Below are 15,386 nucleotides of genomic sequence, written 5' to 3'. Positions count from 1 at the left end.
AATTTGTCATGAATAATTTTACTTTTGTGGCTAATACTACACAATAAATGGCGCCAACTCATTTTTTGGTGGGAAACTTTCGTGGACGCAACTTTCGCCACGAAATTTTGTGTTTCTTCACTAAAAGTGAGTAGCTCATGTCTTTAAAGACGAAATATAATTTTTGTCACGAAAAATGAACAATCAGTGACGAATTTTGTGTCGTAGCTAATAATTTTGGGGCATTTGCATCTATACCCGCTTTTTGGATCATGTTTTAATTTGTGCCCGCTTTGCAAAAATATTTGGAAGCGTACCCACGTTTTCGCGTAACTTCAGCATACAGGGCTAAAGTAGCAAAGGCAATCACGCAAAACTTCAGCATTCTAGTATACGGAACTGAAGTAGCAAGTGTGCTGAACCAAGTATGCTGAAGTTTTTGTTTGTAATTGTTGAGCTTAAGCATAGTAGCTGAAGTTTTGTTCTCTATTTGCTGAAGTTTTTGTTTGTAATTGCTGAAGTTTTTGTTTTTGTAACAGGCGAACTTCAGCTCTAGAGCTGAAGTTTTTGTTTTGTAATAGACGAACTTCAGCTCTAGAGCTGAAGTTTTTGTTTTTGTAACTGGAGAACTTCAGCTCTAAAGCTGATATTTTTGTTTGTAACTGGCGAAAGTTTTTGTGAGATAATACTTTTATTAATTAGTGGAAAATATTAGTGCTGCTTGTTCAAAAAAATGAAAGTTTCTCTCACCAAAATTACTTCAGCATTCTTTGAATTGAGAACACTTTTGTACTCGCCCTAGGTTGTTTTAGCATCTTTTGATTCTACACCCTCTAAAGATTTAGAAATCTCTTCTCCAAATCCTGCAATTTTCATTAAAATGTGTATAAAGTTATTAAAATTTAAAGAGGGTTCTAAATTTAGAGGAGAAGGAGGAGAAGGAGGAGGAGAAAGGGGGCAGAAGTTATTTAAAAAATGGATACAAATTAAAACTTAAAAAAAATGAGTATAGATTAAATGGGGACGACCAAATAGGGCACCCCATGCAATTTTTACAATAATTTTGTAGCTAAATACTACATTTGTTATAGTGTATGACTGTAAACAATGAGTACTATTGCTTTTGTCGGGATTTAACAAACTATAATTATTATTTTAATAGAAATTACAAAAAAAATAAATTAATATGTAATCACATTTAAAAATGCATTTTTGTAATTTCGGCTATTTTAGGCTTACTGCAGGATCTTGTGAAACTTTTTGTGGTGCAGTCTCTGTTATTTTAAAATCTATTTCTATTGTCTTTTGCAATTTTTGGTTTTGCGGCTTTGGATTTGGCCAGTCCATCCCATCAAATTATTTAGTCTAACTTGCAGTTAGGTATAAGATAACTAAATTTTATTTTTTATAATCAATCATGCGACCTGAAGATTTGAAATTCATAACAACAATAACAAAAAAAATATCTAATCCTGTGTAATCTCATAAATGGGGTCTGGGGATAGTATGTATACATATATTATCCCTACTTTATAGAGATAGAGAGGTTGTTTCCGATAGACCCTCGGCTTCAAGGAAAAGTTTAAAATTCATATATCATGAAAAGAATTAACTCATTTTCAAGGTGAACGTAGGTCAGCAACATTAAAAGTCTATTGGGAAATGGGTGAATTTTCACTTATTCATTCATTCGACTTTCAAACAAATCATCAATTTTTCTTCATTGTTTAAAGGATCAGATATTAACTATTTAAATTAGTCTGGAAAGGGTTTGATTTGCTTATATTGCAAAAGGAGAACAAAAAGCAAAACATGTCGTTATTGTTTTCCGTTTTTAGTATTAACTCTATATTTAAGGTGGTAGAGCACCTATGATCTTAAACTTTTTAGTCCGCCACTGATTTTAGTTTCTATTATATTTAATAAGCAGAGTTTGTTAGATATTCGATGAAAATCAAAATGCCTCACTTTTGACAAACTTAGAGGATCAAAATACTAAGGAATATATTTAAGGCCCCATTTTGTACCTACTCCCTAACATAACAACTATTTTATAATTTTCTCTCACATTTTAGGGGACTTTTTACAAAAATCAGTCAAAGTTATTTTAGTGATAAGTAAAATAAATTGATTTTTATGTAACAAAAATGATTTTTATGTAAAGATAGAATAATGACTTTTGGGTAATGAGCACTAAGCCTGATGACCATTTGTGAAATTTACTCCAAATATTGCATCTTTTATTTATTTTATTTTCAAACTTTAAATAAAAAAATCATGGGAAAACTACATCACCAAACTACATCTCTCATGAGTCATGACACTTCTTTTAACATAGGTATGTTTTTCTCTCTCATTCTACCCCCCCCCCCCCTTCTTCCTTAATTTTTCTAAAGTGCTAGAGGATACAATAAACGTTACTATCTTGGAATGAACTTACTGGCAGGAGGAAGAATTAGGTATTTACTTACTATCCAGATAAATGTTGCAAATGTAGTAGCATGGTCATAAGATGATTGGAGAAAAACTAAAACTGATTTTTGTAATGTTATTTGGTTGATTAGTAATCAGATTACTAGACTTGCTTGTGAATTTTTCGTCAAGATTTAATTTGTAAACTGCTTGGGACTTAAAAGTAGTGAAAGTATCTGCCTGCTATAAACGAGGTTTGCAGTTTGAGGTGTGATATCATGACATTTAGGGGTCGTTTGGTAGGAACTATTAGAAAAAATAATATAAGCATTGGCTCTATGCATTACTAATATCTTGTTTGGTATATTTTTGTAACTTGTGTATACCTAATACTTGTATTGGTTATACATCCTACTTGATATTATCCTATGTATAAGTAATGCATAGAAAATCATGACATTAGCAATACCAAAGCTATTAATGCATGTATTAGTATGATTAAAAATAAAATTGCCCTTAAAGTCCCTTAAAACTAGATAATATGGAAGGCATTTTTGTAAACAATTATTTTTCTTAAAAATTAAGCAATGCATTATAGTTTTAATACACCACACCAAACAATAGATAAGAAATAATATCTGCATAACTAATATTTGCATTACTAATTCATGCATTACTAATACACCTTATTTCGCACTATTCTTATACCCCCTACCAAACCACCCCTCAGGGAGATGCATTGAAGATGCTTGTTACAATAGCTAACATGACGTCTGCTGGTGCATGTTATTAGGAGTTGTACTTTCCACTTGTAACATCCGGAGGCGTTTTTGCATAGAGGCTAGAAATGGTTCTTGACTTCTTTTTATCCTTTAAATTTACTTAATTTTCTCACTAAACTTTAAAGGTGGCAAACGGTCCGGGTCCGGGCCCCGTGGGCTCGGGCTTAAACGGTCTCGGGCTTCGTGGGCTTTTGGATGTAATCGGACTGGGATCGGGACCACGAACTAATGGTCCCGGGCTAAGTGGGCCTGGCCAATTTTTTTAAATTTTTTTTTATCTAAGACAATTTCTTGTAAATTATATAGCTTATATATATATATATATATATATATAATTGTGACTTAAATTTTTTTAATTCAAATTTAAAAGATAAAATATTTTAAAAAGATATTCAAAGGAATGCGTTATAATTTTTATTATTATGACATTAACAAAACATGGTCCAATCTTTCTTAGTCACCCCCCTCCCTCAATGGAATGAGCACAACCAAGGTGTTAATACCACCATTGGAAAAAAAAACTAATCAAGATATGCCAAAATACAAGTTACATATTAATTTTACATGGTATCTCTTACAAATTTCATAAATCCATCAAGGTTTGGAGGAATTTCCGTTGGTGGTGGCGGAAAAGAAGCTTGTTCATCACCGCTTCCGGACGAAGCTGCATCCTCCGCAAGTTCAGCTAGCATTTCTTCGTAAGCTTCGTCTACCTCTGGTTGTAATTCAGCAAGACCAAAATTTCTTCGTTCCGAACGGATCCAGTCACTGAAAAGTACTGATTTTTCTAAGCTTTCCCTCATAAACGCTCTATAATCACCGAGTTGAAGTCTTGCTTGACTGAAAGCGCTTTATGATACCACTGTCGAAGCTTGAATGGTTAAAATGTCTCGGTCATCCTTGAAAGGATCGGAAAGTATTTTTCTTTGTCCTTCCACCATTCCAAAAGATTAAATGAGCCGTCGGGATTCACTTCCTCAAGTCCCTGTGACAAATAAACTTCAAACTCATTTAGTTGTGAACAATCACTAGTGGGACAACCTTGAGAACCCCTGAACTTGGTCCAAGCAGTAAGTGTTCTTACTCTTGTAGTTCTTTTAGATGATTGAGAACTAGAAGAAGAAGGAGTTGGAACATTTGGTCTAGCATTATCTATTGTCATTTGATAAGCACTATAAATAGTTTGAGCATTTATTTTAATTGAAGCTTTTGCGTCCGAAAGTGTAGACAACTCCTCATCTTCAAGTGCTAAACCATTATAAATAGATGTATACCAATATTGAGGACCTCCTAATTTCATAGTAGGATTTAACAAGGCAACATCTCCATAAATAGGGGGAATAGGGAAAAAATATTTTTTAAATTTCTTTCTCATAAAATCAATAGCTTCTTCATAAATTTCTCCACCCTCTGAAAAATAAGCAAGAAAATTTGCAAGTTCTACAAGATAAACTAAACAGTTTGAAATAGTAGGATAATATTATCCAGAAAATTCATTTGTAGCAACATGAAATCTTTCTAAAAAATCTACAAATATTTTAATATTAGCCCAATCCGCATTTATAAGGTGCTCATCATCATCACTTACATGAGCATTAAACATTGAGTTTATGGGATTTCTATATTCATATGCAACAACTAAACTTTCATATATGTAATTCCATCTAGTTGGACAAGGTTTAGGAACCTTTCTTTCTCTTAGGTCAAATTTATCATATCTTTTAAAATATTCTCTAAGTCTACTTCTACGGTTTGAATAAAAAAGCCAGTGAAGAACCATTTTAACCTTTTCAATTTCAACATTTAATATTCTCATAGCATCACCCACAATTAAATGGTAAATATGACACATACATCTAACATGAAAAATGTTACTAAATGCAGGATTTAGTGTAGTGGTAAGCAAGGCTACAACATTAGTATTACTAGTAGCATTATCCATTAAAATTGACATTATTTTATCAATAATGCAAAAATATCTACAAACATCCGTAACGGTGCTAGAAATAAACTGTTTTGTGTGACGTGAATTAATTATTCTATAAGCAATAATGCGCTTTTGCATTATCCAGTCCTCATCAATCCAATGTCTTGTAACAGTAAGATAATCACAGTCATTACCACTTCTACCAATATCAGTAGTAATAGCAATACGACAATTAATATGAGTAAATAAATAGCGCAAATAATGTTCATATTCATGTTTATATTTATAAATATCGCTCTTTACGGTTGTGCGAGGCCATACTTTATAAGTAGGATTAAAAATTCTTCTTATATAATGCACAAAGTGAGGGTTAGAAGGAAAACTATAGGGTAAGCACATAACAGTAACCATTTTTGCTAATTCTTCCCTATCTTTTCTTGGGTCATAATATAAAATACCACCGGTAATAGTGTTAATTCCCGGTTGAAATTGATTTGACCCGGTACTTGGGTCAGGCTAACTAGGTAGACTTGTCCCCCCAGCCGCAGCTTGGGTCAGGCTGACTAGGTAGAACCTACAGAACTCTTCCGCTAATGGGAGGAGGGGAAAAGAATAGCCAATCACGAAAGGGTACTCGTAGAAAGCGCAGTACCTAGGTCTGTGGACCTCTACGAAATCCCTTCCCACTGGAACAATGTCAACATGAGCGGAAAAGCCATACTTTGCACGAAGAGCGTCAACGTGAACTTGTTCCGTCTCAGATAGTATGAGGGTAGGAGTAGAAGGGGGATCTTTGAGGAAGTCACTTCGAGACATGGGGTGTCTCGGCAGTAACTCCTCCACCGTAGGAAGACTATCACCTTCTTCTACCACCATATCCTCACCGCCTGAAGGGTGCACTATGGATAATGGGGCGGCCTCAGAAACCCCTTCACGAGATCGATGTGATCTTGGCATGCTTTCGTTAAAAGAGGTAGTGACACATCCAAAAAAAAGAGAAGAAGAAGAAGAAGTTGTGAACTAAGAGTGTGAGAAGAAGTCGAAAAAGGTTGTTAGGACAAACTCGGAGAAATGAGGAGGGGTAATCAGAAAGGAAATGGCCAAGAATTTTCAAAAAAACAAACCCTCCACCTATTTATAGGATTGGGTGGCACCAGAATCGAAGCGAAAGGTCACACAGTGGCACCAAAATCGAAGCAACAAGCCATCAACCCCTGTCTCAAAAACACGCGCAATGATGACGCATGTGAAGATGACATCATTTTCCGGTAAAATGCATTACTTAGTGTCTTGCTAAGCACGCTGACCGCCCACCATTGGCCAGGCTGTAACGCCTCGTAGGGTTAAATTTCTCTGTAAGAACGTATGGTGTTCGCTCATCGATGACGCACCAAGTTGGAACCTCGACAAGCGGAGGGACTAACTGTATCGGTCCAAATTTGAACAACCACGACTGTTGATGAGTACGACGAACGACGAGATCCTTAAAGTTCGACATCCTGCAGAGGATGACCTTAAGGCAAATAAGAGGTCGTACGACCTTTGCAGTAGGGTAGGCCCATTAGGGGACCTTAGGAATATTCTTTCGAATATTCCCTATAACTTGTCTTTTAGATCTTAGAAGGGTTTGATCCCTTATATATAGAGAGCGTAAAACAACCTTTGAGGGCTCTCTGGACATCTTTCCTAACTCATAATACTTGCTGTAAACTCGCTTGCATAAACGATTGACTGGATTATTGTTGATTTTTCTTTCGAAAGAGATAAAAAGTTCTTATCCTTTACATTCTCCTGGTCTATCTTCTGATCTAGAGATTATTATGCTTAGCTAAGATTTACCCCTTCATTTTCTTTAATTGATTTATTCAAAAAGGTTCTGATATTTTTTGAGTCAAACAGTACCCAAATTAGGTTGTTTTTAGTGATTTGTTAGCACAATTCATCTCAGCATTTCCTCCAATAAAGTGGCTCGATGTCATTTGGATTAGAAAATGTGCAAGTTTTGGCGTATTTTTTTTGTTTTGGAAGATAATTTGTGTTGAATTTGGTTTTGGAAGAACGGATTTTGTGTGTTAAAGGAATTGAAAAGTGCAGATGCTAATACTTTTTGAATTCTGCTGTTGTATGTGATGATGAAGTTGATAATACTTTGATTCGTAAACTGCGTGAACTCAAGCCGTGTACTTGTCGTCCTTATTCCTTAAGACGATTTATACCAATGGAAGTTAGTCAATGGAACTAAATATATGAAAACTATCATTTTGTGAGGAGAAGTTCGATTTGGCCCTAGTGTGAGGGAGATTTATAGACGTTAAGCCTCATAGAACTAGAGCAGAATATATGCTTTCAGCTAATCGGTTTTGTACACCTCAGAGAATTTTCTTTATAGGTTTTTGACTATAAAATACATTATATGTTTTTCTTCCACAATTTCAAATGTTGATTCTTAGTATATTGTGTAGTCAGTATATTATTTTGTTTAGAGTTACTACTCATAGAGGAGCTAACCCTGGTGATTCTCTGTACCCTCGCCTTCAGTCTGTTGTTTCTAATTGTGTCCTAGCTGATATATCTGTTTGCTTTGCTACAATAATCTTTCCATGATACTTTTGGGCATCAGGTTAATTTCTGTTCACTACTGTGTTTGATTTGTGGCGTTTCTTCTTGTCAGTCTATATGGAGTTTGCCAGTCTGTGGCCCAAATCAGAAAATCATTAAAGTTAATTAATTCCATGCTAAATGAATGGATCAGTGTCTCAGGTATATTTCATCAGAGGACAAATCTACGGTTACTTGTTTCTTCTTTGTACACACTCTATGTGTTAACTCAACTACTGAATAACCATGAACAATGCAAAGTTCTTCAGTAGTTGAGTTATTCTGGAGGAAATTTCTTGAACATCCCTTGGCGCTCTATCATTCTTGCTTATCATAGGTTTGCAACATGAGTGCAAAAAGGTGCATGCACATTTACTGCTCCCTCTCCCGAAAACGAGACAAAGAGGAATGTAAATACTGTACAAAATTAGAAGATTTCAAATCTAACTTTGGTCCAAAATCCAAATCCTTGTAGTAAAGTTAATCGATCTTTTCCATGGTGATCACTTTCCTTTAAAGTTCTTTGAATGACCAAAATTTTCGTCTAAATGTTGCAAAATTCACTTGTGAATCTTAAAACTTACACATGAAGTTCCATATCTAGATATTAAGCTTTTACATGTACTAGGACTCGGGAAGTCTTAAATCCAGAAATAAGCAGAGAAAATCTGCTTTTATTCATAATTGTTTAATAAAATGAAAAGAAACTTCAAGCTAGTAGCTGGAAATTATCAGCACTCCTGTGCACCCCTACTCCCCAATCATAGTTCTTATTACATCTAAAAGCTATTGTATATCCTTGAATCAAATTTTTTCACAGTGGAGCCTAGGCCCCAATAATACGCAGACCAATACCTATGAAAAGAAACAAACTATGGGCAATAAAAAATAATTTGAATTCTTCATCTTCAGAGAAGAATTGCTGCACAAAGAAGCTGGCTCCAATTATTAAGAAGTCCAGGACTGCGCCAATGATTGCCACGTGCACCTGATTGCTCGCTGTTTTCAGCCGATGGTCTTCAAATACCTCCACAAATGTACAGTTAATTTTCACTTTATAAGTGGAAAGGAAGATTAAAAGGATAAATTTTATGAGGTTCTTCATAGTTCATCCTCACATAATCAGAGCTGCGTAGAGAAGCTGGTTCCAAGTATCAGGTAGTCCGGGGAGACACCAATGGCTGCAATCAACACCAGGGTGATCGCCGCTGTAAACTGATGGATGAGCATCTTTCCTTAACTGGGAGAGAAACGTGATATCGAGGAGGTAAACTGGTGTTTTCATCCTATTTAATACTTTGTTAACTACAACAGCAGATGCTGGTGTCCCTGCTGGATATGTTGACCCTGCTAATGGCATTTGCTCGGAGTTGCAATTCTTTGTTGATCCTCCCCATTCTGTACCCCTGATAAAGATGGAATGAAGTATGAAATTTGAGCTTCTAAAGAGGGAAACATTTCTCATTAATGAAAGTTGGTGGTTTGTGAGAAGTATTTAAGTTATATTCATTGATAGTATAATTTTTTTTACACTTCTGCTGGTTGTAGCAGGTTGCATATCACTTTTTCTAGGTTATCAATCAATGGGCAGCCCGGTGAAGAAGCATCCCGCGTTCACGCAGGGTCCGGCGAAGGGGCGCACCCCAAAGGGTGTGATGTAGGTAGCCTACCCTGATGCAAGCACCATTGACTGATTCTACGGCTCGAACCAGTAACTTGTATAACTTGTAGGCCAACTGGAAACTTCACCGTTGCTCCAAGATTCCCCTTCTAGATTATCAATCAATATTTATTACTACAAAGATTTAATGTAGTTGCCTTTCTAATTGACATGATTGTAAAAATATTTTTTACACCGTCAGTATATGCAGCTTATATTCTCACAGGATGCTGGAGCAAGTGAAGAGTTTTAGTACTTACATATAATGAGTTGGAGAAATGCCCTGGAAGAAGACTTTGGTCTTGGAGGAGTCAACATTTTGGTCAACCCATCTTCCCCAAGTAGTTAGACCCTTGTAAAATGCCATCAAACGGTCCATATCTTTGGTTACCTTTGAACCATCTTGCACATAATCCCATCTACAAAAATATGATTCTGTCACTATAGTTTTTTTTTCAAGCCTCTAACCATTTCATGTCTTAATATATTATAGAGTGTGTTTTAAACTGCTTGAGAAAAATTGAAAAAATGGAGAAAGGAAGATCGTACGGTTGAGAGTTGCCCTTGTGAGTCCACCAATGCCAAGAATTGAAAATTAGCATATCCATTCCTTTCCAAGCATCACCTTGTTGAATAGAATCCAATTTCAATACCCTTCCAATTTTCTCTCTTACTATATCCACAAGGTAAGTAGTTCGATAGAGGAATAAAGTAACTCCATAATCCTGAGGGGAAAAAGATATAAAGCAACAAAGAAAAGTGACAAATTCTCAGTCTTGAAAGTTATAGATAATCAAAAGCTATAGTGGAATACCCTTTTTTTTCCATAAATATGAGTAACAAGTTGATAACGGTTGTCAGAAGCTTTTATAGCGAAGCAATGCCTTTTAGTTTTTTTTTTTTTTTTTGAGCTTTTTTTTGGTAGAGTTGGCTAAGGCCAAAGGTGAAGATACTTATTATGCCCTGACAACCAAAAAAGTCGCAATAAAACATGCCTTCAAAGCTTGGACCTACCAATGATTATGGCAATGTTCTGGCCAGGTAACAACTACAATTGATAATTATTTCTCTCTTGTAACTATACGACTGGATAATAATGCTCTACTAGACATGGGTTGGAGGGTGTATGGACTTTGGATTGGCTTAAAAGCAAGCCAAACTAGGTTAAAAGTACTTTTTGGCTTGTTTTGGTGTTTGGCAAATGCAAAAAGTCAAAGAGCTTTTAAGTCAAAATAACTAAAAATAAGCCAAAAATAATAAGTTGGTCTATCCCAACTTATTTTTTTGGGCTTAAAAGCTACTTGAGTTTGACCAAGTAATTTACCCTATTATCCCTTACATATTTCTATAATTTCCAAAGTACCCTCTCTTCCTGAAACCTCTAACACGTTTCTTTTTCTTCCCATTTCTTCATATATGGTATCATAAATTCAGGAGTATTCTTGGCAAGACTTGTTTCTCAACTTCAAGAGCTTCTAATTCTTTCCGATTCCACTTTTGATTCATTTGCATAATCAAATATGAAAGCAGATAACAAGAAAGTAACGTTTACGTGGTTCTTTGATTTTGAAAACTATTTTACATCAATTTCTTTACTATGTGGGTAATTTTATATGAATTATTTTTATAATTAAGCATATTTTTTAGTTATGATTATTAATTAATGCCTTACCTTATAAGTACTTCATATTAATTAAAATAATCTTATCTAATCAGTGTTATAACTTAAACTTTTGAGGTAATTTAAAATAAAAAATGCATCAATAAGCTTATTTTTAATGTTGACAGCTTTAAGGGCATTTCAGTCATTTTAACCGAAAAAATGCTTGTCAGCACTTTTTTACCAAACATTTCAATAGCTTTTTTTTCAGCTTAAGCACTTTTATCCAAACACATAACTGTTTATTTGTAAAACCAGCTCAAGCACTTGCGCTTAAAAGCCACTTTTTTCCGCCAATCCAAACGGGCTCTTGGTCTTAGTCACTTGTATAGTGCAGTTGCTACATCCCACGAGGATATCTCAATTTTGATGATGTAACTAGGTGAACCATAAAGGCAAAACAAAGATTAGAACCTCCATGGTTGACATTAACTTGTCTTTATCAACAAAAGAGTACAAATTATAAGGAATGTAATTTTGAACCACCAACCTTTTTTTTTTCTTCTCAAGGCATTCCCAATATTTTCTTGTAGTAGTTGAGAATTCTTCTATTTTAAAATTGAAAAAATAGTAGTACTACTTTCCATTCGTATTATCTAATCTCTCCGTTCACTTTCACTCGTCCAGTAAAAAAAATTTCACACCCCTTAAGAAATAATGATTATAGTGTATATATTACTATATAGCCCCTAATAATGATAGCATTTCAAAAAGTCTTGAAAAATATTTTGAAAATGAGTAATTAATGATAAAGGTAAAATAATAATAAAAAAAAAGTATGTCTTTCTCTTGATTTAGTATAGTGGATAAGTAAAAATAAAAATATATTTTTAGTATAGTGGACAAATAAAATTAAACGGAATAAGTACTTTTTAAGGTTTTCCTACGGTTAATAGCCTTAATAATCAAGGTGGAAAAAATCATTAAATTATGTGCGTAAATGTCTCTTAATTCTCTAACTAATTTGGAAATTATCAATCACTTTTTGTGTTTCTAAAAATTGTTAAATATCTTGAAACATATTCAAATTAGCGAATCGACTAATCTTTGTAATCGGGTGAAGTAAAAGAGCAAATTCCATTGGTAGAAAACGAAAGGAAGACATTTGGTTTGGTGGAAAACAAGAAAGGAAGTGGCAGAGACGAATAAGAGAGCAGTTTGGAGAAAATGGAAAAAGGTTAAGCACGAGTTCACGGGTTTTACAGATAATGAAGACAAGACAAAACCCAATAAAATTCCTGTTGTCTCCTTTCGAACTAATTTCTTGGAAAGCTAAATAGTCAGCGTTCTCTTTTTCCTTTGTTGGACTTAGAACAACTTTGGTCTTTGCCCTACCACTATTCTCTAGTACTATTTTCTTTTCATATTTTCTGTGTAGTAATATTATATTAATGATTGCTCATTGCTGGCACAAGAAACAAAAGATAATCTTTTTTATTCACTAATTCTATATGTTAGTTGGATCTTGGTTGTACCTCCTTCAAGATTTGCCAAACAGAAGATATAAAATTGTTAAAGGAATGAACTTTCTCCTCAACAACGTAACTCCATCTGTCTATCTTGCGCTAATTGCAGTCTCATAGTATTGTAAAAGAAAATGAGAGTGACACTAAGGGAGAGCACGTGAGAACATACAATTACATATGTATGTGTTTTTTGTTTTAAGGTTAAAAATTATGTTATATATATTGATAGAATTTTATATGTAATTACTTTAAAGTAATATAATTGTGTAAGTACTTTTTTTTATACCTTTCATGCATAGAATTTTAAGAGAGAAAATTTTCAAAGTAAGAGAGGTAAGTTATTTTCGGCTGAGTTCTACACCCTCCCACTTGCTAACAACCAACATCATGATCCGCTACAATTATGATAACGTAAGGTAGATGTTTTCAACTATTAAATGCAACCAATATCACCAAATGATTAGAAAAATCATTTTTGCCCTAAAATACTTAGGATTAAAGATGGTTTACACCCAATCAAAAACAGTAAAATAATTAAAAAAAACGACTTTTCTTTTTCCCGTTTCACTCGAGTTTCTTCCCAAGGCAATGATGAACTAACAGAAACTCGAGTTCCCCACTGAGAAATTACTTATCTTCTTATCTCTTGTTTCCCAGAGTGAATAGCAGAAAGTAAAACGAAGAAACTAAAAACATACACAAAAAGAAAAGAGAGTAAAACCTGAAAGGTCACAGAAGAAAGTGTCTCTCTCCTAGCAAAAGAAGTCTTGGCATTGGGCACCGACGCATGTAGCATACAAGCTAGTGATTCCCACATGTTCAAACTCAACGAATCACCTATAAACATTATCTTCTTTCCTGTCCATCTCTTCAAGAAATCTTTTCCATTAAACCTATAACACCAAAATCCACAAACACTACAATCAAATAAAATCTCCACCAAAAAAAAATCTACTAAACAATATTAAAACAATGAGAATTTATCATAAATTGACTAGCTTAATATTATTTTCAATCAACTGCAATCCTCATCTTTTAAACTTTGAAACTAGCACTATGAGTAAGCTCACACAGACAGAGTTACACCAAACCATCAGGGGAAGGTACATAGCCCTAAGGTGGTCAACTCTTCACCATTCGTAGCCCTAAGGTGGTCAACTCTTCACCATTCGTCGAAAAATTACATTGTATATATATGTAAAATATACAAGGTATATTGAACACTCTTTATTGGGAGCTTTTTTTAACTTATTTCAAGTTTCAATATAATTTCTGGCTTTGCACTGCAAACCATACTAAGAAGGGAAAAACTTCTTTGCTTCTAAGTCAATATTTGCACATGAAAAATAGTTATTGGGAAAAAACTTCTTAGCTTCCCCAAAACTGGTGACACAACGTTTCCTATCTAATTCTTGCATATAAAAAACTGACAGTAATGGAAGAAGAATTTGAAAGGGTACCTGGGTAAGTTGCAAGAATCAGGTTTCCAAGAATATTTCATGTATTGTTTATCAGGGCGGCCATATTTTTGGCAATCAAATTCAGGGTCAATGAAAGGGCAAGTTGAGGAATCATAGAGAGGAAAAGAAGGGTCAATAACCCATCTACCTTGAAACAAGTTGCACCTGCTACTGCTTACTACTCCTTTGCTTTTCCAACTAAGACCACTAACATTTTGTACTACAAGCTCTGCTCTTGCAGCAGTGTGTAACAACAGAGATATAACGCTAACCAATTGGAGAAGCAGAGTACTTGAGATGACCAATTGGCTCCACAAAACCATCTTTGGCTTTTGGTTTTGGTGTGGAAATAATGGAGGGAAATAAAGTGGAACTTGTCTTCAAGTTGAGTACACTGTCCATATATATATATATATATATATATATATATATATAGTAGTAGTACAACAATAACATAATTAAAGAGAAGTTCTTTATTTTATTTTATTTTGGTTTTTTTTTTGTTGGGGGGTGGGGGGGCTAGGAAGGTTCAAGGGGAAGTGGTATCTAGAGAGTAGAGATTCCTGGTTAAAGGGATCACATGATGAGAGCTAAAAAAAAGAAAAGAGATGTCGATTTCTGACATTGAGTTGTGGAAATCTTGGATGGATTTGATCATTTTATCAAGTCTTCGTGTGTTACCAGTGGGGCTTTATGTTTTGGCTCTTTTCAATTGTATTTATTTTTCTCTTTGTACTTTGTTATCTAGGGAAGTAACTCGGTCGGCAGTAAATTAATTAGACTAAGTTTTGTTTTATGAGAGTGGATGTATGCCACCCATTTTTGTGTGCTAGGATAATTGAGATCACTCTATTATATTAATTAGATTTCTAGAGTTCTACTATAGAAAACACATTAATTATTCCAAGTGTTATTGAGTTTAGCTGACACGCATCTGATTAGCCGCATCAATGTGTTTTGAATACAGAATGCTTAAAGCAAAAATTAACAGGGAAGTCAATTTCAGTGACACAGATTACAGAAATTCGTACTCGTGCTACTGAATTGTCCTGTTGGAGATTTATATTTGAAATTAAATCAGTTACTATAAGTTACAGTTTATTTTTAAAAGATAAAATTTAGATATTTAAACACTGGATAATTTTTAAAAAAATATATAAGGCCACTCATTTAAGATCACTTTATTTAATTCCCCAAAAGCAAAATGGGGTAATCATTTTGGAACATTATGAGTGTAGTTGTTGGTTAGCTGATCAAATATATGAAGTAGAGATTCTAATATGTGGTGGAATGCATTAGTCGGATTATTCCTCATAGTGAAAAAGTTTATGTACTTCCTTCATCAAAAAAGGAAAAAAGAAAAGGAAAAGTTGCTTTATTCTTTTATGCTCTACTAATACTTTATTCGGGGAAAGTAATTACAGCAAGTCCCCGTTCTTAAT

The 15,386-nt window shown here is 34.3% G+C and overlaps 1 protein-coding gene across 1 annotated transcript; it reads right to left on the bottom strand.

Moving 5' to 3' along the window:
• Positions 1–8,339: 8,339 nt before the first annotated feature.
• LOC107806033 (protein trichome birefringence-like 38) lies at positions 8,340–14,353 on the bottom strand. Its single transcript, XM_075250248.1, has 6 exons — positions 13,945–14,353; positions 13,206–13,377; positions 9,908–10,083; positions 9,619–9,777; positions 8,817–9,104; positions 8,340–8,715 (listed from the first exon to the last, which is right to left on the bottom strand). Exons 1-6 carry the CDS (start codon positions 14,265–14,267, stop codon positions 8,607–8,609), a joined length of 1,227 nt encoding a protein of 408 aa, XP_075106349.1. The 5' UTR covers positions 14,268–14,353; the 3' UTR covers positions 8,340–8,606.
• Between the last annotated feature and the right edge of the window lie 1,033 nt (positions 14,354–15,386).

The sequence above is a fragment of the Nicotiana tabacum genome, chromosome 3, assembly GCF_000715075.1.
Source record: "Nicotiana tabacum cultivar K326 chromosome 3, ASM71507v2, whole genome shotgun sequence".
NCBI classification, from domain to species: domain Eukaryota; kingdom Viridiplantae; phylum Streptophyta; class Magnoliopsida; order Solanales; family Solanaceae; genus Nicotiana; species Nicotiana tabacum.
This window is presented reverse-complemented; position numbering and strand designations above follow the sequence as displayed.

Coding starts and splice junctions, on each gene's coding strand:
- LOC107806033 (XM_075250248.1), bottom strand. CDS start 14,267: ATGGTTTTGTGGAGCCAATTGGTCATCTCAAGTACTCTGCTTCTCCAA. Junction 13,378..13,944: donor GATTCTTGCAACTTACCCAG/GTACCCTTTCAA, acceptor TTGGTGTTATAG/GTTTAATGGAAAAGATTTCT. Junction 9,105..9,618: donor ATTTCTCCAACTCATTATAT/GTAAGTACTAAA, acceptor CATCTTTATCAG/GGGTACAGAATGGGGAGGAT.